The sequence below is a fragment of the Budorcas taxicolor genome, chromosome 3 (assembly GCF_023091745.1).
Source record: "Budorcas taxicolor isolate Tak-1 chromosome 3, Takin1.1, whole genome shotgun sequence".
Taxonomy (NCBI): domain Eukaryota; kingdom Metazoa; phylum Chordata; class Mammalia; order Artiodactyla; family Bovidae; genus Budorcas; species Budorcas taxicolor.
In genome coordinates this window covers 68,137,809-68,162,507 of record NC_068912.1, presented here as the reverse complement: position 1 = coordinate 68,162,507, position 24,699 = coordinate 68,137,809, and the positions used below count along the sequence as shown (strand labels likewise).

General features: G+C 38.3%; 1 protein-coding gene across 1 annotated transcript in view; it reads left to right on the top strand.

Moving 5' to 3' along the window:
- The window catches only part of ST6GALNAC3 (ST6 N-acetylgalactosaminide alpha-2,6-sialyltransferase 3), a 365,006-nt gene that overhangs the window by 108,770 nt on the left and 231,537 nt on the right, over window positions 1-24,699 (top strand). Inside the window, 1 exon segment of the mRNA XM_052638050.1 lies at window positions 3,388-3,797. Within this exon segment, the coding sequence (XP_052494010.1) occupies window positions 3,388-3,797 (410 nt within the window).

Genomic DNA, 24,699 nt, shown 5'->3' with positions numbered 1-24,699 from the left:
GGCTTACTGTAGTTTGAAAGTGCCTTAAAATATATAGATGAGTCCCTTGTGCTTTAACAAGCTCTTTGTGTTACCTAAAGCTTCTGATTATGATTAGGAATGTTTCATTCATCTAGCCCTGCACTCCTATCATACTGCAAAGATGGTTCCTGCAACCATGTGGTAAATAGAATAGTCACACCTGCAGCCACGACTCCTGGTACCCCATTCAGGAAGCCAGACAGCTAGGCAGTTCTGAGACCAAGCAGTATAACATGAGGAAGTCTCATACAACCCTGGCCTTGGTGGCAATATGGCCAAGTGAATAGTATAAAAGAAAGGGGCAATTTAAAGATCACCACCTACCCCCAAAGGTATTATATTCATAGCACCCTGCCCAATTATGTATTTGTCATATAAACAAGAGGCCATTGTTCCCCATATTTGCCCTCAAGTTATCAGTCATCTGCTGACCTCATAGTTGCACAGCTGATATGTTGTCATGAAACAGACTGTGATGTCTTAAGTGATCACTCTCAGAGGTTACAATTGTCAGGTGAAACCAGTATGCTGATTCTTATTAGTTAAATGAAGCCTTGTTGTAGCAGAACCAGCTAATTCACTTTAATGACTTGGAAATCCAGTGCAAATTGCTGCATTTTGGTTATTAGAATACCTCCAAGGCTTTTTCTTTATATCTTTCTTTTTGATTTTTTTTTTAATGTGTGGGGGTGGTACCCTAAAATGTTTTTAGTATACAGGGAAGCAACTTCTTGGAACACTAAATGGAACCTAACCTCCTGGCACCATATGCATTTTGGTGATAAATTGGAATGTGTCATGTGATACACAAATAAGGCATTGATTTATGTGACTGAGTTTGAAGGACTCAGCTAAGTCTAATGGATGTCAGGAAGAGCATTGTATTCTTCCTTACAATCTTCCCAAAGATTGTAGGGAAGGGGCTTAAATGCATGAGGAAGGGGCTTAAATCAATGCCTATTCTACGAGGCATCCTCTTGTGCCTCCATTTGCCCTTTGGTGAAGTCTTCACTATGGCACCAACCTAGAAAATCCCATTGCCAAGTGCCCTAATACAGTCACCCACCTTGAAAGGAGCTATTCTGACCTGGTGCCTGGACCACCTGCTGCCCACCTAGGTTTAGAAATCTTACTGGAGCAGGAGTGAGGGACAATCAGTCCATTTTATAGCAGACTTTTAAGGCACTTCAAAATGGACCTTTGTGGGCTGTATAAGTAAGGTTTTTTAAAATTCTTAATTTTGACATCTCAGATAAATAGATTCACTTGCCTAGATTGAACCTGTGGGTATGTTGATGTGTTTCTTCTGAATTGCTTTCTCTTTTTAACTAAATCAGCAATTCTAGATGAATTGAAAAAGTCCACTTCTTCCCTAATATTATGTTTAGAGTCCTAATAAATTCTTTTCATTAAATTGCTTTCATTTCCTAACTTGACCATTGTGTATTTGAAATACTATAGTATTCCAGAGATTTCTGAGGAGTGGGGTTAAGTGAAGACAGACATTGAGCCTACTCTTATGGAGTTTGCTTTCTAGTGGACAGACATAATTAAATAATAAATTGTAACAGAACTAATACACAGTGTGGAAGAGGCCACTGACCAATAGGCACCAAGAAATCTGGGATCACATATCAGATATAAATGTAGAATCTCACAGAAAGAAAAGAAGAAAGGCATGTATCAGCAAAGTGCATTGTCCCCTTGTCACTCACTGTTTAAAAGTTCGCTCTTCTTTAGGTGTGGGGAATTGTAAAAGGAATTTACAGTCATTCCTCCATACCCGAGGGGGGTCGATTCCAGGACCCCAGTGGATGCCAGAACCGGCAGATGCTCAATTCCCATGCCATGGGCTTTCCATATGCTCCAATTCTGCATCCACAGATCCAAGCAACCGGATGGTGTGGTATTTTCTATCCGCAGAGCGTCAACTGTATTTGGTTTGCTTGCGAGTATGCTAAGTTATTTCAGCCGCGTCCAACTCTTGGCAACCCCATGGAGTGTATAGCCGGCCAGGCTCCTCTGAGAATCCATGGGATTCTCCAGGCAAGAATGGAGTGGGGTGCCGTCTCCTCCTCCAGGGGATTTTCCCGACCCAGGGATCGAATCCGTGTCTCTTCTGTCTCCTGCATTGTCTGGGTGGTTCTTCACCACAAGCGCCACCTGGGAAGGGAAAAAACAAGCAGAGAATAAGAGAGAGAGCGGTGGGTTTAGAGTTGGATCTAGAGTTGAATCTACCAATGCAACTGTATCACCTGCCAGCCCTGAAAGTTGGTGCTTAGTCTCTCTGAGTCTCTGTTACCTCATTGGTTAAAGTAAGTGGAATCTAGAAAAATGATATAAATGAACCTATTTGCCGGGCAGAAATAGAGATGAGAATGGACGTGTGGACACTGGGCGGAGTCAGGGGGAGGGGAGAGTGAGACAAATTGGGAGATTAGGATTGCCGAATAGACGCTACCATCTGTAAAGTAGATAGCTAGTGGGAACCTCCGGTATAGCTCAGGAAACCCAGCTCAGTGTTCTGTGATGGCCTAGATGGGTGGGACGGTGGGGAGAATAGGGGCAGGGAAGTCCAGCAGGAAGGGGATATATGTATAGGTATAGCTGATTCACTTCATTGTACAGCAGAAATTATCACAGCATTGTAAAGCAATTAAACTCCAATAAGGAAATAAAAGGATGGTGGAGACTCTGTGTATGTGCCTTCCCTGAGTTCTTAAAAAGAAGCCTTTCCTATTCAACTAGAATAAACAAGAGCACAGCAGTTGTTTAACCATGGTGATGCAAGGGAATTTTTAAAGAATCTCTATAATATTTTTGCTAGCCTGAAATTTATCTTCAGTAGTTCTGGGGTTTGAAAATTCAGAATCTCATCATTTGCTGAATTTTTTATATTTTTATCAACCACTACATAATCATTCATACATATAAGTAAACTTCAGAATTGATGCCTATATATACTCCTTTTGCATTTCTTTTTTTAGCCATCATCCTTACTAAAGAGAGCAAATCTTTCTGTATTTCCTTATTTCATTTGAAATAACAGTTTTGAATGAAAAGACATAAAGTGGGAAACAAATGACTGCTTTTTCACTGAATTTCAAAGCAACACAAGAAAGAGAAATGAAAATTATTTCTTAGCAATCCATATTCACTTTTTAAATGGAGGCATGCCCCAAGCTTGATATCCTGTGGAGCTAGTGTTGGATTAGTATAAATATATTTCAGCAATATTCCCACACTCCACAATTATGCACAATATCTGGAATTTCTGTTTTCCCAGAAGAACTTGTTGGGATATGAGGAACTTTCTAATTTACACATTTCTCCCCCACTTGCCCTGTTTCTGTTTCTGTTTTTCAGCCTTTGCAACTGGACTGTAATCTTTGTGCCATCGTGTCAAACTCAGGTCAGATGGTCGGCCAGAAGGTGGGGAATGAGATAGATCAGTCATCCTGCATTTGGAGAATGAACAATGCACCCACCAAGGGCTATGAAGAGGATGTTGGCCGCATGACAATGATTCGTGTCGTATCCCATACCAGCGTTCCTCTTTTGCTGAAAAACCCTGATTATTTTTTCAAGGAAGCAAACACTACTATTTATGTTATTTGGGGCCCTTTCCGCAATATGAGGAAAGATGGCAATGGCATTGTGTACAACATGTTGAAAAAGACTGTTGACATCTATCCCAATGCCCAAATTTATGTGACCACAGAGAAGCGCATGAGTTACTGTGATGGAGTGTTTAAGAAGGAAACTGGGAAAGACAGGTGAGTCCCCTGAGAAGTGGCCTTTTTGTCTTTCATGCTGTCTTTGCAGAATTCTTTTGCCAGCTATTAAATGAACAGTTATTTTTCAAACCGGTTGTTATATGTTTTTGACTATTATGATTACCTGATGAGCCAGCAGTGAGGCCCCATTTAGTCCACCTACACCAACTTCTCTCTCTTCGTTTTGATTGGATTGAACGCCCCCCCCCCCTCCACCGCAAAAACAAACAAACAAACAAACACTGACTGCTTCACCAAGATATCTTTAGGTTTGTTCTTATTTAGTTCAATTTGCTATTGATTAAACTGGATATAAGCTGAAAGAAGTCTACACATTTTTGTCTCAAAATAGAAATGTTAACTTTAGGACCTAAACTCCTTTGAAAGTTGTGGCAAAAATTTACTGAGACCACAAAACAGAACAGGCTATTGATTCTGTAATAAGGTTGCAGAGTTTCTTGCCTGCAAGTAGGCCCTGCGCTTGTGAACTTGTGATCACCATAACTTAGCATTTAACATGTTAAGCAGAATATTATGTTGAAATTAAGCATTACTTAAAATCATTAACAGTGGGTTCTTGATGAGAAATGAGATCTATATATATATATATATATATATATACACCATTCACTCAATTAGCTAGAAACCAATTTGCATATTTTTATTACATCTGGTTTTCTGCAGCATTCCGTAAACTACCTTTCCCAAGGTCTGCTTGTCTTAACTTTTCTCCTGCTCCTTACTTTTCCTGCTTCCTCCCTGCTCCCTCTTCCTTCTCCTCTTCTCCATATAACTTACTTTTTTCTTCTTCTTTAGAAAGGTAACCAGTATATGGCAGAGAAGCAGAGTTGTAAATCAGTCTATCTTTTATTTTAGTTCATATGTCTAGTACTGATAAAGAACTGCTGAAGGAAAAATGTTGAAACTGATTGCTAACGTTTTGAATTACCACTGAATATTGCTTACTTGTGCAATCAGTTCAGTTCAGTTGCTCAGTCGTGTCCGATTCTTTGCGATCCCATGAATCACAGCACGCCAGGCCTCCTTGTCCATCACCAACTCCCGGAGTTCACTCAAACTCATGTCCATCGAGGCGGTGATGTCATCCAGCCATCTCATCCTCTATCATCCCCTTCTCCTCCTGTCCTCAATCCCTCCCAGCATCAGAGTCTTTTCCAAAGAGTCAACTCTTCGCATGAGGTGGCCAAACTATTGGAGATTCAGCTTTAGCATCAGTCCTTCCAAAGAACACCCAGGACTGATCTCCTTTAGAATGGACTGGTTGCAATATCATGGATAAATTGAGCATTGACTATAATTCCAATATTAACATTCTGATTTCCTCAAGCTGTATATCTTTTATCCTTTATTATTATCAAATTTAAACCTTTAACTGTATTATGTGTTTGAGAAAGGGAGTTTCTAACATCTCTGGATAGAGTTTTAATGCTGGTAATTATTTTAAAAATCTTATGTGGACCAACTCTCTTACTGATAATGTGGGTCAAATTTAGTGTTTTCTACTTCCAAGCACCAAAAATACATAGCTCCTAATGAAATGCAAGATAAATAGCTGTTGATAGTAGCCCCTTCCACTTTAGAGTTAGTGAGAAGATTACCAGTGTTTAAATTTGAATCAGTGTAGTGTAAGTGGTCCAAAGGGATAGGCAGTAGGGATAAAAGGAGGAGTTATGTGCTTCAAAGAAATATGGTCACCTGTATCATCATTTTGTATAAATATGATCATTCTCAAGTGGCTTCAGAAATTTCTGATTTTTCACTAGCCCAGAGCAATGCAGTTAATTAAGTATAGTTGGTTTTTCATTAGTAATAGTTTGCCCTTGGGGTATCACCTAGTCAAAACTATAGGCCCTTGAATAATTTAGGGGTATCAGAAAATAACTCAGCATGCTGTCTGTTCCCGTGTGTTTTGCTTGTATCATGTTGGGTTAGCTGTGAGCTTTCAGAGACAGCACTGTCACGGATCTGTGGACTGGGCCACAAGTGCTGGGAAAGAGTAGCTTTGGGAGGTTCATTTTCCTACTGTCTCTAAGGAGGAAAACTGTTTATATAGTAGGAAAAAAACTCAGTTGTTAAAATTAATTTTGCAGGTATCATTCATTTCATAGAGTTACCAAAATAGAAGTATAAAAATCAAGCCAAAATGATTTTATGATACTTTGTAGCTGTTTTCTCCCCCAAATCTAATCCTGTGTTTCACTGAATACTGCAACCAGACCAAAGAAGACAACCAAGTAATAGAAATGAGCAGAAAGGATAGTTTGGTAAAATCTATTTGAATGACAAAAGGCTGACCAAAATGATCTCAAGTGCTGCTATCTCCACTGTGATTTTAATCTGTGTCCTAAATATAGCTGTGTTGATTTGATTGTTAAAGATTTCCCCCCCCAAAAAAAAAGATTTCCCATGGTGACCTGATGTACATTGCCACATTTCAAACAGAGACATTTTTAAACTTTTTATGAAGGGAAATGTCACACTTATAGAGAGACTAATCCTGTAATGAACTCCTGTGTACCCACAGTTCAGATTGAATATTATTAAGTCATAGACAGTCTTGTTCCATCTATACCTCTATTTGCTTTCTCCTTTCCCAGGGTTTGTTTTGAACCAAATGGCAGGCATCATATTATTTTCATTCATAAATATTTCAGCATTTATCTCTAAAAGATAGACTCTTAAAAATAAACACTATGCCATTGCCCCACATAAATATCAGTATACTCTCTTAATAACAATATATATCTAGTCTGCTTTCAAATTTCTCCAGTGATCTCATTAATATTTTTAACAGTTAATTGACTCAGGATTAGTATTAAGGTCTATACATGTTCAAATAAGGATTAGCATTAGTCTATACATTATAAATAATTGATATGTCTCTTATATTTCTCTTAATCTATGGCTTCTTTTGGAGAAGGCAATGGCACCCCACTCCAGTACTCTTGCCTGGAAAATCCCATGGATGGAGGAGCCTGGTGGGCTGCAGTCCATGGGGTCGCTGAGTCGGACACGACTGAGCGACTTCCCTTTCACATTTTACCTTGATGCATTGGAGAAAGAAATGGCAACCCACTTTCGTGTTCTTGCCTGGAGAATCCCAGGGATGGGGGAGCCTGGTGGGCTTCCGTCTATGGGGTCACACAGAGTCGGACACTACTGAAGTGACTTAGCAGCAGCAGCAGCATGGCTTCTTTTCTCTCATTCTCTCCCTTTATTATTGAAGAAAATCTAGTCATTTGTCCACAATCTATATTTTGCTGACTGCACCCCTATATTACTTCTGCTTTGATACCTTTGTACAGTAAGTCCCCTACATATGAATGAGTTCCATTCCAAGAGTGAATTTGTAAGTCTAATTTTTGTTCATCTAAATCCAACAAAGTTAACCTAGGTAGCCAACTAACACCATTAGTTATATAGTATTGTACTGTAATAGGTTTATAATACTTTTCACAGAAATAATACATAAAAAACAAACACAAGAAATAAAGAAAATGGTTTTAATCTTAGAGTACCTTGAAAAGTACAGTATTGCAGTACAACAAGTGGCACTTCTTAGCAGTGCCAGCCACATCACTGTTGCTTTCACCCTTGCTTCTGGACATCCCGGGCTTGAAATAAAGATACTGTACTACAGTACTCTACACAGCACTGTTCAACCACTTGTAGAGGATACACACACATATGACAGCGTATGCCAGACATGTGAATAACTTACTTAATTGGACATTCAAACACATGTTCACATCTTTGAAAGTTTGCAACTTAAAGGTTTCTATGTAGGGGACTTACTGATATTGAGGATTTATTGGATCTGGGTCTAATTTAAAATTTTTTTTTATATCAAGATTACTAGGTAATACTTCTATCAGAATGAAGACTGTTTTCTCTCTTTTTATGTTAGCAGTCATTAATGATCATTGTCCAGATCCAATAATTCATTAGGTACAAAATGGTGATATTTCATATCTTTTTCAGTTATTAGCTGATATGCATTATAAACTTGCTGTCATTAACCATTTGGTTACTGTGAGATAGAAGATAGTACAAGTTCTTTCTCTTCGTTTATTAGTTTAAAGGCATTGACACCATCATCCTCCAAAAAAGGACCAGTAAATTTATTGTTTTCAGTATTTACATATCGACTTAGGTACTTAAACCTATTTGAAATACTTTAATTCATTAAAATTATGTTCTTATGCTTAAATCGTCCTATTTTGAGCGATAGGAACCTCTTTAAATTGGTTTTTGCATACTTTTGGCATGTCTTTAGTAGTCTTATAAAACAAAGTCTTGTAAATTATTTTTTATTTCCTAATATTATATGATGTTTAAGGCTTTTCTTGTACATATCCTGATGCATGCCATATCCAAATATTTTTCCCAAATAACTTGGGTCCTTTTATTGATAGTAATGAAGAGAACATAATCTTGGCTCTACAGGTACTCATAACTACTGGATTGGTCTTTGTTTCTTGGTCTTTCCATTAGACTGAACTAGTATATAAACAACATATGCTATATATACTGTTTAAAGATAAAATGATTATGAGTTTAAATTGAAACTTCCAATTCAAATTCAGGACTATCAGGTTTTTATTTTATCTCATCTATCTTACATTTGTCTTCTTTCTGCCTTGCTGGCAATCACAGGTTCTAGAAACACCAATGTAAATACTCACCTGCTTTATCCCACAGTATACACACAACACTTAGAATTAAGAGTAACACTGCAACCAGAAATATGATTACTGTAAACATTTAAGATTATTCTGCATCAAAGAAGATGTTTTAATGCAAGCATTTGTGTGAGTCTATGCTCACAAAGAGTGTATTGGTTATATCCTAACAAAAGTTTTAAAATTTTTCTCCGAAGTAAATAGAATTAAGTGAATACATCATTGCAGGTATGAAGGGGTGAGGGAAAAGGAATGTCCGTATAATTTGACTTTTGTGTAAACTATTTGGTTGATTTGCCTGCACTTTCTGGAGGTAAGTGTTAATTTTCATCATCAGGTTTTTAGTGGTGACATTATGTCACCGTTATAGGGTATAATTCATAGAATTTAAAAAAAAAAGTGTCCCTAGTCATTAACGTGATTCATGATAGGAAAATGATTAAATGGAGTTCTTCAAAGACCTATTTGCCTCTCAACTTGTTTCTTCAAATTATCAAAATCCTTTAAAATAATATATAAGTCCCCTCCTCCATTTACAGTGGGCATCTTTCCATTTTTCTAGCTGTTTTAATTTTTATCTCAAGGAATTCGTTATTGAGAAAACATGAAGTAATGAAAGAAATACGTACCCTGTTAAATTTCTTAGAATGAATTTAGACTAACTCATACACATGTTGGAATACTTTTTCAAACCGAATGAAATTTAATTTGCTTTCTTGTCAGTTACTGAATAAAATTATTTGGCTTGTCAATTAGAAAGGGTGACCTTGTGGGAAGGACTGAGAGAATAGAAAGAGAGGCTGCTTGCTCTTTCTCTGTTCATCTTCTGGGGCTCAGGTTTCTTTGGAATTCTAGGCCCTTTGGGTGGTGGTCATCGTTATATCTTCACTTACCAAATATTTTTTTTCTGTAAAACAAACACCTTCAACAAACCAGGAAACTGGAATTAAAGGCCTTGTAGTGAAAATAATCTGAACCAAAATGGATCTCTTTTCCCCCTTTGTATGATGGGTGTGCATACATAATAATAGCTCGCTGACATTTACACATTTGCATTAATACATCTTGAGACTGAAATACCCTAGAGGTGCTGCGGGGCTAACACTGGCTCCTGGTGCTGCTTTCAGCATGTGAAGAATGGGATTATGCGCCTGGCCATGCACAGATGCAAAATGAATGTTAACTCTCCCGGAGAAGTGGCAGAGCCTATGTGAGACATTCTGCTTACCTATGGACAGATAGGCAGTTGCAGCTTGCCTCCCACTTTAGAAATACATTAGCAAATGCAGACACATTATGGAATTAAATAATAATTGAGAAAGCTATAGTTTTTATTAAAACTGCAAAGCTAATTCAGGCCTGATAAAAGGGCCTGAGCTGCCCTAAATAGGTCTTCATTAAGTGGAAACCAATGTGGCTCTGCCTTCAGGAATGGATGAAATAAATGAAAGCTAGCAGCAAATAGATCAGTGTTTCGAGATGTTACTGCTTTAGGTTCAAAGGATGTGAAGGGAAGGAGTTACTTTTAAAGCATTTAGAAAACAGGATATACAAAAGTCACTTTCAGAAGACACTGTCAAAGTGAGAAACGGATTGGTAAGTATCAGCCATGCATGGCTAGGCTTTGTCTGTGTGCTCCATCCATTCCCATTCAATCTTGCAGAGAGAAAAAGAAATCAGCAATGTGTTGTTTCTCACCGTCTGATATTGGAGATGGATTTGTCATCCGGTGTGGGTTTTAAGTGCAGCCCAGTGGGTTTTAAGTGCAGCTTCGCTGTTTTAGCTGTCGAGTAAAAAGATGTACAACTTAAAAGTAGTGAGTTAAGTTTTATTTGGGGCAAAATGAGGACTGCAGCCAGGGAGACAGCACCTCAGATAGCTCTGAGAGACTGCTCCAAAGAGGCAGTTGGGGAATGTCAATATATAAGGTTTTGGTGATGGAGGAGTTCAATGCAGTCAAGTCTTTACTTACAAAAGGTTTTCTACTAGCCACGAGAAGCTAATGTCAGTAAGAAGGGATTTTTCTAGATATGAAAAATCTAGTGCTTTTCTAGATATGAAGAGATGCACGGATTGGGATCATGAAATCAGTTTCTGAAAATATTTAACTACCTAAAGACCTGTTCCAACAGAATCCCTGGAGCAGAGCGCTTCACTTCACCCTAAATTCCCTAAAGGGGTGTTGAAGGTCAGCAGCTGTAGCAGCACAGGGTTCAATCTCCACAGAGGCAGGTGGGAAATGCCCTTGTTGTGGTTGTTCACTCATTAGCAAATGCTCTTGTCAAGAGCCAATTTATAGTTGGCATAGCTTTGACCATTTGAAAGTCTTTTGTGCTACTGTGTGATCGATTTTAGGGATTAAATTGGCTCACATCCCTTAGGTTTGCAAACCTTAGTAGTTCCTAGAGTGGAAAGAGGTTTCAAGCCTCTCCTTTGAGAATTTGGGAACTCCCTGAATGTCCCCCTTTGTTGGGACACAAAACAGGCAAACTGTCTCAACAAATGCAGTACAGCAAGGTGGGGGTGTTGGCAGAAACAAAACTCAGAAGCTGTGTTGGCCAGAGAGCCAGCCACAAGGCACAGACCCATGCTTAGTTGCCCAAAAAGGTTCTGTTACTCTATCTGGACTCCAAAAACAAAGATGCCTAATTATTTCTAACTCAGGATAAATGGGTACTAACCTAGGAAAACCTGGCCCAAAAGAAAATAGGCAAAGTAGAAAAATTCTTGGATTGAGAAACAGACAGAATATTAAAAACAGTATTTTTCCTTTAAAGACAATCTTTGCAAATATAACATCTCAGCACTTTTTTCAGGAGCAACGTTGACACATCTCTGTTAACATGAATTAATGTTCTCACCCCAGCTGATGTATTTGGCAGAAACAATGAGTTCACACAGCAGTTATGGCAGACCCATAGGACTCCCGAGTCAAAAAGCATAATAAGGCATCCAGGGCTGTGTTTTCATGCTAACAGGCATTAGGAAACAGGAGACTTCCTTTTTCCCATTATTCATGATGGCATCCTAGTGACCTACATTAAGCCTCCTCTATAATACACATGGACTGGAAATTAAAATTTCAATAAAAAGAGGGAAGAATCTATTGTATTAATGGGAAGATGGAAGGGATGTTTGTAATTTATCAAGATATCAGTACTGAACTGTTGCATGTTTAAAAATACACACATTTGGGCAAGGGTGCACGCAGGTACATACTAAGTAAAACTATATTTGACATGACAGCTTAGTTTAGGATTAAAACAAGAGAAACATCTTTAATTCAGTGACCATATTTTTAAAAGGAAGTGTATCAGACTACTGGTAGTTGTAGAAATCAAGACTTGCAACCAGTCTACTTTGGAGACTGATCTTCTTCTGGGCCTTAGGATATGACTTGACTGAATAGCTCCATACATAGTGAGATTATGCTGTGTAGAAAGACATCCCAATAGACAATTATGCTGAACACTCCCTCAATATAAAGGCTTTTGAACACTACAAAGGGTGTGAAACTCAAAGACAAATAGGCCTTCAATCAGAAGATTCATTAGAGTATATCTACACTTTTATCTTTATAAAGGCTTTAAGGTTTTTGTTTTTCATTTTCTTTTCCTGTTTATTTATTAATTTAAAGCCATCGGACTTTTATTTAAGTCATAAGATTTATCAGTTGTTTTACTTCCTACTATAATTTGGATTTCTCCTCTCCTTTAAAAAAAAAAATCATCTCAAGTTTAGATAAAACCAAAAAAATTAAGAAAGATTATATACTTGTCCATAATACATATGAACCAGGGGCAATTTCTTTCTTCTTCAGTTCTTATATGCCTGGACTCAAGACAGAGTTGGTTTCCTTGAAACTTTTCAGTCTATACCATGTCTATCTGTACTACTAGTTTTTTTAACTGTTTGGTACCATTTCAGAGTACCTTGCACAGTGTCTGAGATGTTTTAGGAGCTCTACAAATGTTTATTGAATTGAATTTTTACTTCTCTGGAAACTTGAGAGATCTTATTAGACATGGTATTGTTGATGGACTTACCTCTTAGCTTTTTGTTCTAAGAAATGAGTCTTCTTTGTACAGTACTTTTCTTTCTTTCCTTCTTCCTCCCTCCCTCCCTTCCTTGCTTTCTCTCACCTTCCCTCCCTCCCTCCCCTTCTTTCTGTTTAGTACAGTACTTTTCAAACTTGAGTGTGCTTTCAGTCACCTGCTGATTCAGGTGATTTGAAGTGGATCCTGAGAGTTTGCATTTTGAATAAGCTCCCACTCCAGGCCAGTGCTGTTAATCTCCAGATGATGCTTTGAATTGTACTATTTGAGACTGCTTTGAATGAAGAGACAGGATATTTCACTGTTCCTTGAATCAGAGAAATGTATAATGGAAGACTAGCTATTTCTCAAATAACCTTGGTAACTTGCTTGCAATTGGATTCCAATTTTGTGACTATGACCTGTTCCCGGCCATTTAAACGTAGTGCCCTGAAGTCCTTAAGAATTCAATAAGGGTCTTATTTATCTGACCTCACTGTGTTTATTTGTCCATTTCTCTCATTAGACAACACAATTCATAAGAATAGGGATGTTGCTTATCTCCATTTTATTTCCAGACCTAGCATTTTATTTTCAGACCTAGTACAGTGTTGGGTTACCATCAAATAGCATAGAAATGTGTGTTCACTCTAGTTCTTTCAGCTAAATGGCCCACAGATATTTCAGGATTCCTTGAAATGACCTCAGCCAATTACTCATGTTCTTTCTTCTATCATTACCACAAGTACTGCTCTAGTTCAAGTCTTCTTTGCTTCTCACATGGGTGACCATGAATACAGCCTTGCCTTTATGTTTCTGTAGAAATTGCTCCTCTGTCTAAATTTTACTTCCTCCCATCACCATGCACACAAATGCATTCTTTATGACTAAATTAAATATTACCTCCTCCATGAAGCCTTTTGAAATACCTCTAATTAGAACTTGTTTCCTACTCTGAAAGTCCATAGACTTTGGACTTTTTAAAAATAAAAGTCATCACTCTCTACCATGCATTATTGTCATTTATGTCTAATCTTCCAGGTAGTCCATACACTCTTTAAGGTAATGTCAGCTCTTATATATTTGTTTCCCCACCACCTGATACTATGTTTGACAATCCTAGGTATTTGGTAAATGTTTAATAGGTGAATGAATAAATGAGTGAGTAAAGAGTGAAAGAAATAATACCAATAGTGTTTAAGTTTTCAAGTCCCTTTGCCACCTGTTGAAACACTAGTGAACTTCCAAACACTTTCCTTCAGTATATAGGGGTCACAGTAATACCAAGTGAGGCAAGCTATAGAATTGGCTTTTGATAGAAAAGTTTCCACAATTCTACTCAGACAGAACACCCCTTGCTCTGTCTTACCCAAAGGTTGGCAAGACTATTACCTTTTCCAGAAATTTTGTGGCTGGGCACTGGTTTTTTAATAAGTCAGTGACAGAGCCATTCTTCAAATACAGGTTTCCATTTTAGTTTCACTTCAGTGACAAAGCTGTTTCCAAGACTTCACTCACCGTTGTTAGCTGTCAGTTGCCCAATGAAAAAACCATTCCTAGGACCCAAGGTTGTACTCCTGGACCTTGGACAGCAAACACAACAACCACCACAGAAGGCAGAAAAGAGAAAACCCAAGGAACGGAGAACTGATCACTGCCCAATTTATCTTCTAATTGTTTCCTAGATAACATTTTCTTCACTGACAACAAAGAAAGTGAATTGCCTTAGTGAAAATACTTTTACATAACTTCAGGAAGAACATAAAAGAAAAAAAAAAAAAATAGTAGCAGTGTCTTTTAACCTGAGTCATAAATGGTTGATGAAATCATACATAGAGGAAAACTAATAAGTGCTTCGGCAGAATTCAGATCGTGTCACTCTTCTGCCTAGTCCCCTGTTTCTCTTACAGTAAAAGCACAAGTTTTTATAGCGACTTATAATGCCTTCCAGGGTGATCTGACCTCTTGTTTCCTCTCTGACTTCTGTGAACCAAACACACTGGGCAAGCTCCCTCCTGCAGGCCCACATCTCAGCTCTTTGCTGGATCTTCTTTCTCTTCATATATTGCATAATCAACTCCATCAACTCCTTCAAGCTTTTGCTCCTGTCACCCACTCAGTGGGTCTACCATGATGCTATTTAAAATTGAAATTCCCACACCTCATAAGCAGTATTCCCAGTTCACTTTACTTTGTTTAACTTTTCCTTTCTTTCCCCAGTAGCATTGTTTACCTTCTAACATTTTATATACTTAGGGATTTTATCATTTGTTATTTTTGTCATTCTCCCCTACCAAGATGTAAGCTCCTTCAGAGCAGGAATCATTGTCTGTTTTTGTGACTTATATATCCCAGCACCTAGAATAGTGCATGGCATATAGTAGATACTTAATATTTGCTGAATGAATGAACAAGGGATGGAAAACCAATTAAGTCAATAAAGGATTCTGGCAAAGTTGCAAAACTTGTCTCATGGGGTCTGCCAAAGAAGCTTAAAAACTTAGCTTGAAAGGAAGAAAATACATGTGTTCAGAAACCATACAGTTAAGGTACAGATTTTTAAATTAATTTTTTAAATTGCAGTATAGTTGATTTTGGAGAAGGAAATGGCAACCCACTCCAGTACTCTTGCCTGGAGAATCCCATGGACAGAGGAGCCTGGCGGGCTACAATCCATGGGGTTGCAAAGAGTCGGACATGACTGAGCGACTAACACACACATAGTTGATTTACGATGTTGTGTTAGTTTCTGCTATATAACAAAATGAATCAGTTATATATATATATCTCCACTCTTTTTCAGATTCTATTCCCATATAGGTCATAACAGAGTATTAAACAGTCTCCTGTGCTAAACAGTAGAGAGTGTGTATAAGTCAATCCCAATCTTCTAATTTATTCTTCCGTCCTTTCCCCCTTAGTAACCGTGAGTTGTTTGCCATATCAAGGTAAAGGTTTAAGGCAAATTCGTCTGCTTTTGTTCTACTAAAGGATACTAGGATGGCAGCTCTCTTGTTTGAAGAGATCATCATGTTACTCAAGGAACCAGTTTGACTCATTTTTATTGTTTAGCATATAGACCAGTTGTTTAAACATAATAGACCAAATTAGCTAATTTTTTTTGTATCTACCGAAAATCTCTCACTCTTTTTTGGGCTTGTAAAGCAATAGCTCTCAAGCATGAGCCTACACCTGAATCTTCTGGAGGGCTAGTTAAGACACAAATTGCTAGTCCTACCTCGATTGTTTCTGAGTTGATGGTTCTTGGACAAGATTCTGGAGTTTGAAGTTCTGACAAGTTCCCAGATAATGCTGTCATTGGTGGCCCTGGGACCACACTTTGAGAGCCACTGGATAGAGAAAAATTTTGAAATGGAATCATATTCAATTGTTTTGAATACATTTGGTCCTATAATCTTTATTCTGTTGGCAGAGTGTTCTGTCAGCATCCAAAGTTGTTTTTATTATGATTATTTTTAATGGTGAGGAATATTTTAGCCTCCTGTGAAAATCCTACTGCAGCTCTGCCATTTTACTCTCCCTTTCCCACAATCTTGCTCCTCTGTAATCATGCCAGATGGTGCTACTCATTAGCCTATGAAGAAGTGATGCTTTATCATTCTAGACAGAGAGACAAATCATTGTGTTCTCTGATTCTGAGTCAAGAATCAACATCTGGGTGTATGTTCAACCTACTATTTGCTTTACAATTTTGTTCATTAGGTATTTATTACCCTGACAGTATATGAGCTAGTCGTTATCTGTCATGTATTTTTCTCAAATTATATTCATTTAAAGTTCATATCAGTGCTGTTTGACAACAGCCATCATCATAGCATTATCTCTACTAACAGGTAATTTCTCTTTTGCCCAAATTATCTGGGTCAGGTGGTTATCTGGAGAGTATATCCATAAAATTAAGATAGTGGATAATATTCCATTCTCTGACTCAATATTCTAAAGGGATAAGTGGGGCAATTGCTGTTGCTGATTTGTGGAAAACCATAAAACCTAAGGACAATAAGTTATATTATGACCAATGTCATCACCTTCTTTCTCATTCATTGTATGTTTTTCTTAGAAGAAACCAGCAGGAGGAGCCTATATGATTTAATGAGAAGAATAAAGGATGAGGAACTTCCCAGGTGGTGCTAGTAGTAAAGAATCCACCTGCCAATGCAGACATAGGATACGCAGGTTCAATCCCTGGGTCAGGAAGATCCCTTGGAGGAGGGCAGGGCAACCCACTTCAGTATTCTTGCCTGGAGAATCCCATGGACAGAGGAGCCTGGCAGGCTGTAGTCCATAGGGTTGCAGAGTCAGACACGACTGCAGCAACTTAGCACACACCCATGCATAAGGATGAGATGGTTAGATAGCATCACTGACTTAAATGGGCAGGAATTTGAGCAAACTTCAGGAGACAGTGGAGACAGAGGAGCCTGGCGTGCTGCAGTCCATGGGATCACAAAGTGTTGGACATGACTTAGTTAGTGCTTGAACAACAACAGTAAAGAAAGGAAACTAGAAACATTTAGTGAGACTGGCAATGTGGATGGAGAAGCTCTTCTCATGTGATGCGAAGAACTAGTTAAAACTCCAGATATGGAAAAAAAATAACATACTTGTGCTATTCAATTACTGGAACAAAACCACATTTTTAAAAATTGGTAATTTTCTCTAAAAGGATAATTCAAGTTACTACTAAATAATGCATGAAAAGTGAAAGTGAAAGTCGCTCAGTCGTGTCCTACTCTGGTCCATGGAATTCTCCAGGCCAGAATACTGAAGTGGGTAGATGTTCCCTTCTCCAGGGGATCTTTCCAACCTAGGGATCAAACCCAGGTCTCCCACATTGCAGGCGGATTCTTTACCAGCTGAGTCGTGAGGGAAGCCCAAGAATACTGGAGTGGGTAGCCTATCCCTTCTCCAGGGGATCTTCCCTACCCAGGAGTTGAACTGGGGTCTCCGGCATGGCAGGTGGATTCTTTACCAACTGGGCTACTAGGGAAGCCCAGGCACTATCACCATGTAGCAGTCTCTTGATGTGAATAGGTCATTTTTTTCTCTCCAAGAATGCTTCTCCACACAGTTGCAATATTGAACATGTCAAGTTTTCCTGAACTTTTGTTGATTCGGATATAGGAAAAAGATAAGGGGATATAGTTGAAGGCTTCTGGGAGAGGTTGTCAGTTTGTCTGAATTCGTCTAGTTGAGAATAGATCTTCGACTATTAGATCTTTATTAACTAAGACGTTCCTACTACGCAGTGTAGTTGTATCATTGTGGAGGTGCTGAAGCACTGAAGGTAAATGAAAACAAAGCATGCTTGCTTTTTCAAGGTGACTTTTCCACGATGCTTTCAGTATTTCTGCTAATGTTATGCAGTCCTAATCTGTCAGTCCATAACAAGCACAGTTGGGTTTACTTAGTCGTTCATTAAATTTTCTTCCATCAATGGAGCAAATTTCACTTATTTTTCATAGCAACCATAATCAATTCATTCTTTATCGTCCACTTTGCCCATAATTCATAGTTTACCATCCCACCTTAATTAGGAGACAAGATCCTTCCAGAGAGTGAAGCATTAGCAAGTCTGTCACCTGGAAAGAATTACATAAAATATGTTAAAAACAGAAATGACTGCCTAACTGGTTCATCATATTCTCTTTAGCAGGTGGATTCTTAGTGGGTAGAGTGTGTGTTTCTGGTGCTTTTACTTGCCAAGCACATTGTGGGTGTTCAATAAATATTAAATAATAAGAAGAATTTCCTAATTAAGATGAACATTTTCCTCTATTAAGCAGATGGTGCTCAATAGGAGTAGCCCATTATTTACAAGTATGACACAAGGTGCTGGCAATTGTCAGGAAAGGTGGCTCTCACCTCGTATGCTGATTAGATGTTAAAGCAAACTTTTGTGACAAACAGCTTGATCGATATTAGTTAATGTTTGTGATAAGAACTGTCAATAGGGATGGAATTTGTGTGTATGGGTCTGTAATTTGGCTCCTTTGATTATTACTATTGGCTTCAACTATAAAATGTTTCTTGCTGTTTGCTGCAAGGCAAGTCTTGGCAAATCAGGGTCCATCTGAATTTATCCTGTAGGCTGGCCAAATGATTAAAACCCTCATTATTGCCTGATTTCTAAAGAAATTTTTCTTAAGTCCTTTCAGTATCTCTGGGTTACTAACACTGGATGTGAACACCTCTGTGATATTTGCAATGCTTATATTAGTAGCTAAGACCTCAGTGGAACTAACGAGAGTTAATTAAGCATTCCCAAAATACACATCATTTTATGATTTTGCAGATCACCCCAATGAAAATAACAGTCTAATTTTATCAAGTCATATAAATTACAGTGAGGGGGATGATGAGAGGAGGCAATTCTCAGTTCTTTGGAGGAGTTAATTTTGTTGTCAGCACAGCCACATTTCGAAAAATCACAAACCACAGGCAGAACTTTCTAGCAAAAGTGAGATTTAGTAATCACATACTGTTTCCGTTTCTAACTTCTGCCTTCTATATGGTGTCTATGCAAATGGGGACTTTCAAGGATGTAAAACTCACAGCTTCCTCTATTAGGAGCTCAGTGAGCAGCTGCCATGCTTTCTCATAAAGGATAGAAAACATCCTGTTTACTAACATACCCACCCACATACACTCACACCAAGCTCTGCTATTTAAGCAGAACTTTTATTTTGGTTTGAGATAGGCAGTTAGAGTAGAGCATTATTCAAGTCTCTTACAAATGTTTCATTCATTCTTGTAGCACATATTCCCTGGGTGTTAACTAGGTGCCAGACAGTGTCCTCCATGTGGGGGATCCTCTGGCATTTGAAATGTGTTCTCTAGTTTTACTGGGAACTCATCAGATATTCTGACATGTGTTGGCACGTTCTTTGCATCTGATCTCACCTCCTTATTTTTAATATTTATAAATCATGCTCATCAGGTTGTCAGTAGACAGGAAATGAAAGCAACTGAGAAAACTTGCCAAGATAGAACAAATCCCAGAGTGAACTAAAAATATGTGGACCACAAGGATGTGCAGCAAACCAACATGTGTTCTTGAAGCAGCAAAAATAAACACTGTGCCCAAGTCCAGGCTTTACTTTATTGTTGGAAAATTGGTGGCCTAGAGATTTTACCTATGCTATCTATAAGCCCTGTTAAGAAGACATGATCATGTTCTTTTCTAGAAGCCTGGAGTCTGCCCAAACATGAGCTTATAAATATGTTAAAGTAAGGCTTATGATAATATAAAAGATGAATCATCTTCCTATTTTGAAAAGCATATATTCTATAACTGAATAAATCTGGAGATCTCCAAGGACCTGTATCATTTTTCACCTTTAGTTACTTTAGGTCTTGATTTAAATGTTGCCTTATCAGAGAGCCCTTCTTAGACAACACCCTCCCTCTGATCCCCCACCGCAACCTGCTTACCAAACTCTATTGTCCTTCACGTCACTCTTATGGTTTGTTCTTGTTTTCCCTATCCCCGCATCCAGACTGTAAGTAACATGAGAGTTTTGTCCTTGTCTGGTTATGGAGACATTATGGTTTTGTTCTTGTTTTCCCCATCCCCGCATCTAGATTGTAAGTAACATGAGAGTAGGCCTGTGTTTTACCCAGTGCTATATCTCTGCCCACTCACATAGCACTTGGCACACAGGTGATGCTCATTATGCAGCTATTGAGTGGATAAAGTGTCTGTTTGGAATTGTTAGCTCCTTCATTTAAGAAGCAACATCGGATAAGAACTCTTAGGGTCTGACTGTAACTTATAAATGTCTATCCCACTGTGTCCCAACATTTATGCAGTTCTACCCCTGTGGGCTTTATGCTTTGAAATATGTGATCTACAAAAAACACACAGTACAATAGTATTCCCTTCTCCATTTTTATAAATCTGAGACTAATAAAACTGCCATTAAAAATTCTGATGGCCAGAGATGATATAGTTCCAGCTGGAAACTGAAAAAGTGGATGTGTCAATAAAACTTTGTGTTGGATAAATAAATGTCTCCTATTGACCTTTTGAAACTTTATACATAGTTTAAGAGTTTCTCTTGCCAATTTCATGTATCCTTATCCAGAGATTTCAGTAAGGAATCTCCAAAATGAGCCCAACACATACATCTCACAGGTGAGGAAATCTGAGACCAGGATAGGTTTAGTGACTTTCTCAAGGTTGCATCGCTTATTGTGTGAAGCTTTGATCACAGAGTCTTCTGAATCCTAAAAAAGTGTCATGTTTACCAGTTCACATATATATCCTATGGACCACCTGTTTCAGAATCTCCTGGAGGGTGCTAACAAAAACATAGCCTGTTAGCCCTGTAGATTCATAATCTCCGGAAATAGAACTGGGGGCCCTGAATTTTAATCAGGTCCCCAGGTGTGTCTTATATATAGCAGTGTTTAAGAACCAGTAATCTATTATATGCCAGGATTCTTGATTCTCCTTCATCTGAACAGAAAAAAATAAACCATTCAAGTCTTATTTGCCAAACTCTATGGATACATATTTATTGAACACTTTAACCAACATTTTTTCTCAGAGAGGGATGCTGGGGCATGTTAAAATCTGTTTCTTTTAATCATCAAGTTAGATAATATGAGCTACAAGTTACTTTGAAATTTGGGGTTTAAATCTAACTAGTTCAATAATTTCCTTAAGGGAGTCACAAATAATTGAGACAGGCCCAGTGTAGTTAGGGGAGACATACATGGTTTCAGGGGCTACAGGGAAGCCCTGAAGAGTGTGATGTCTCCATGTTGCTGCTGCTGCTACTGCTAAGTCGCTTCAGTCGTGTCCAACTCTGTGCGACCCCATAGACAGCAGCCCACCAGGCTCCCCCATCCCTGGAATTCTAGAGGCCTCAAGTGCTATACCAGCTAAGGCTGAAGGGTTAGCAGACTTCATTTGTAAATCTCTTTGTAAACCGCTGGGTATCCCTCCAGGTCCCCCAGACAGTGTCAGTCTTCACAGAAACAATAATGAGTGAGTTCTCAGAAGTAAGGGATAGAAGCAAAATCTCTATTAGGTTATTAATATTGTTTTTGTTATTGTTAGCTTCAGGACCCATGATTACTGCTGCCATAATCAACTGCCCAGTCACATTGCCCTCGGGCTTTGTTCTCATAAATGTCTCCCACTCTTCATCATCTCTGGGGATGTATCACACAGTTCATCAGCATTTTACTTCTTGACATACAACCCTGCGACTGAACAATTCAAAAAAATTTCTCAAAATGGCTCTGTGAGATGTTAATTTAATTCCCTGAAGCGCGAAAACTGTGTAAGACATTTTTTAGAGGTTAGGCTATTGAATATTTCATACCATGGAGACTGTCTGGGAGAGAGTTGGAGAATTAAGGCCACAAAAATGGAAGGAAACACACTTGAAGAAATCTTATAAACTAGAACTTCTTATAAGACTATTAATATATTATTTTTCTCCATCTTGAAATTTCCTCAGGCATGTATTGAATGAGCTGACTTCATAGTTGTAGTTTTGTTGTTCTTTCTATGTTACTTTGCAATTCTCCCTGTGGCCATCATATTGATTTCAACACTGCGGTCATCATTATAGGAAAATGAAGGCATTAATAACTTGGTCTCCATGGACAGATTGTAATAGGAAATCTTATAAATAATTGCCCACTAATGGGAAAATTGAAAATATGCACTGTACTATAGTGGTCATAATGTAATCATTTAAATTATAATTATGTGACAATGAAAGAACTCATTATGCATTAGTTTATCTTTACATAATGTTAATAGCTAATGAAAGTGTGACAATTACATCTAATTAAGTTTAACAACATTTCCGCACTTCTTGTAAACGGACTACAGTTTGCTTAAAACAGTGTATACGGAGACATTAGTGAAACCAACGTCCATCTCTATTATGAGCTTTGAAATGCAACCATCAGTTCAAGCAGAGACCATACCTTAATGCCATTTTGTTAAATGAACTGCAAATGTGAGCTCTTACTAAGGGTAGCTTTATAAAAAAAAATTTCTTGGATTATGTGTTTGATAATAGTTAAAATACCCACTAGCCCTTCCCCTCCCGGAAATGTGTGTATGTGTGTTTGACTCAGATCTGTGTTTTATCTCTAACGATAGACTAGCTTTACTAAATTTTCAAGCTAGAAGAGGTTTGCTGAAATGGGGGTAGTGTTGGTTCTTTGCTTTAGATTATAGCACATGATTGTCCCCAACATCTAACCCGTGTGACTAAGGCCAAGAGTAACACTGTTTCCTACATGAAAAGTAAGGTTGGAATAATAATATCTGCCCTTTGTACTTTTGTTAGAATCAAACTAAGTAATATTTATAAATGTCATAGCTAGAGCCTGGCACATGGTAAACATTAATAAAGATTTGTTATTATTATGAGTTATTTTATATCCATGTTACAATATCAAGAGAATAATTCCAAGCTAGTATCACTTTTCCTCCAACATTTTTTTATATATAAAGTATAAGAAAGTCCTTACATGTATCATAATGAAAAGAGCATAATATGCATATGATATGCAATCAACATGTTCTCCAGAATGGAGTTTTAAGACACTTGAGCCCTGGAAGACGTCGGTCAGGTCACCAGTGTTTCTAGCTATTCGGGTTTCACTTTCAGAATGATGGACCCTTGACCACTGTCTTTGGTCATTAGGAAGCAGAGGCTACTCAAGGCAGTCTGGGTAGAAGTTCGTACATTGGTCAGTTGTTACTATACATCCAAGAAGCTGTAACACTGGTCTTTATTTTTCTTCTGATCCCTTGATATGTTAAGCACAAATGAAACATTCTCTCCCTGAGAGAACTCATTCAATTTCATAGTGTTGACCATCAGTATTATATGTTATCTCTACTCTGACATCACTTCTGAACATTGGTGTCTTAAATTATATGTTATGCAATTTCTAGGTGAAACTTAATATGTCTAAAACTTGGCTTATCTTTCCAAACCAAGCTTTGACTTAATTACCAAGTCTACCATATATTATTTCATAATACTGATTATATGTGCTATGCTCTGCTTAGTCACTCAGTTGTGTCCGACCCTGCAAACCCATGGACTGTAGCCTGCTAGGCTCCCGTCCATGGGGAGTCTCCAGGCAAGAATACTGGAGTGAGTTGCCGTGCCCTCCTCCAGGGGATCTTCCTAACCCAGGGATCAAACCCAGGTCTTCCATGTTTCAGGCAGTTTCTTTACCATCCGAGCCACCAGGGAAGCCCACTGATTATATGCTTTACTTCTATTTCAAGGTTCCCATCATCTCATGTTGAGACTACTAGAATTTTCTCCATCTGTTCTCTCCTTCCCATCGTTTGTCCTTGAATCCACATTTTATACATCTACCACATTTGTCATCTTAAATCACTTCTACATTTCATTCACCTACTCACAAATTTTTGATGGTTCCTCATGCCAGTTTTATCTTTCATCTGGATCATTGTCCTAAGAGTTTTGCCCTGTCTTCTGTCCAAGTTTGTCACCAGCGTCTTTACCAATATTCTCTAGCCCAACCAAATGAGTCTGCTCATTACCTGCATGCTCTGAGCTTTGTATCTTTGCTGATACTGTTTCCCCAGCTGAAATGCCCTTCCTTCTGTATCCTTGTCATATAAATTTGTTCAGTCACAGCTTAAGAGACAACTCTTTCATGCAGCTGTTTTTAACAGCCATGTTTGTCTCGCCCTCCTATGAATTTTCAGGCATTTATTTTTCCTGCCCTATATCTTACACTTTGTTCAGGTTGCTTTGACTTTTTCTTATCCTTTATGTATGATTCTGGCTGATCAACGTGATTGGCCAGATTGGAAGTCCCCCACCCCCACCCCAAGGCTGCCTTCCATCTCTCTGTGCAGAGTACTAGGTATATTAGATCCTCAACAAACATTTGTTGATGAGAATGTCAATTTTGTAAGCACTTGGGGACAGCACTCAAAAGCCTTTTTGCAACTACTGGAATCTGCCTGGAGCCGATTTCATTACATAGAAGGAATGTTTTCTGAGCCTCCTTCTTATAGGAGTCTTGTGAAACCTCTTGGCAGAATTAAGCACAATCCCCTCTGCCCTGAATTCAAAAACCTTCTCCTTGGGGAAGTATCCATTTAGCTGAGAGTTTGTGAAA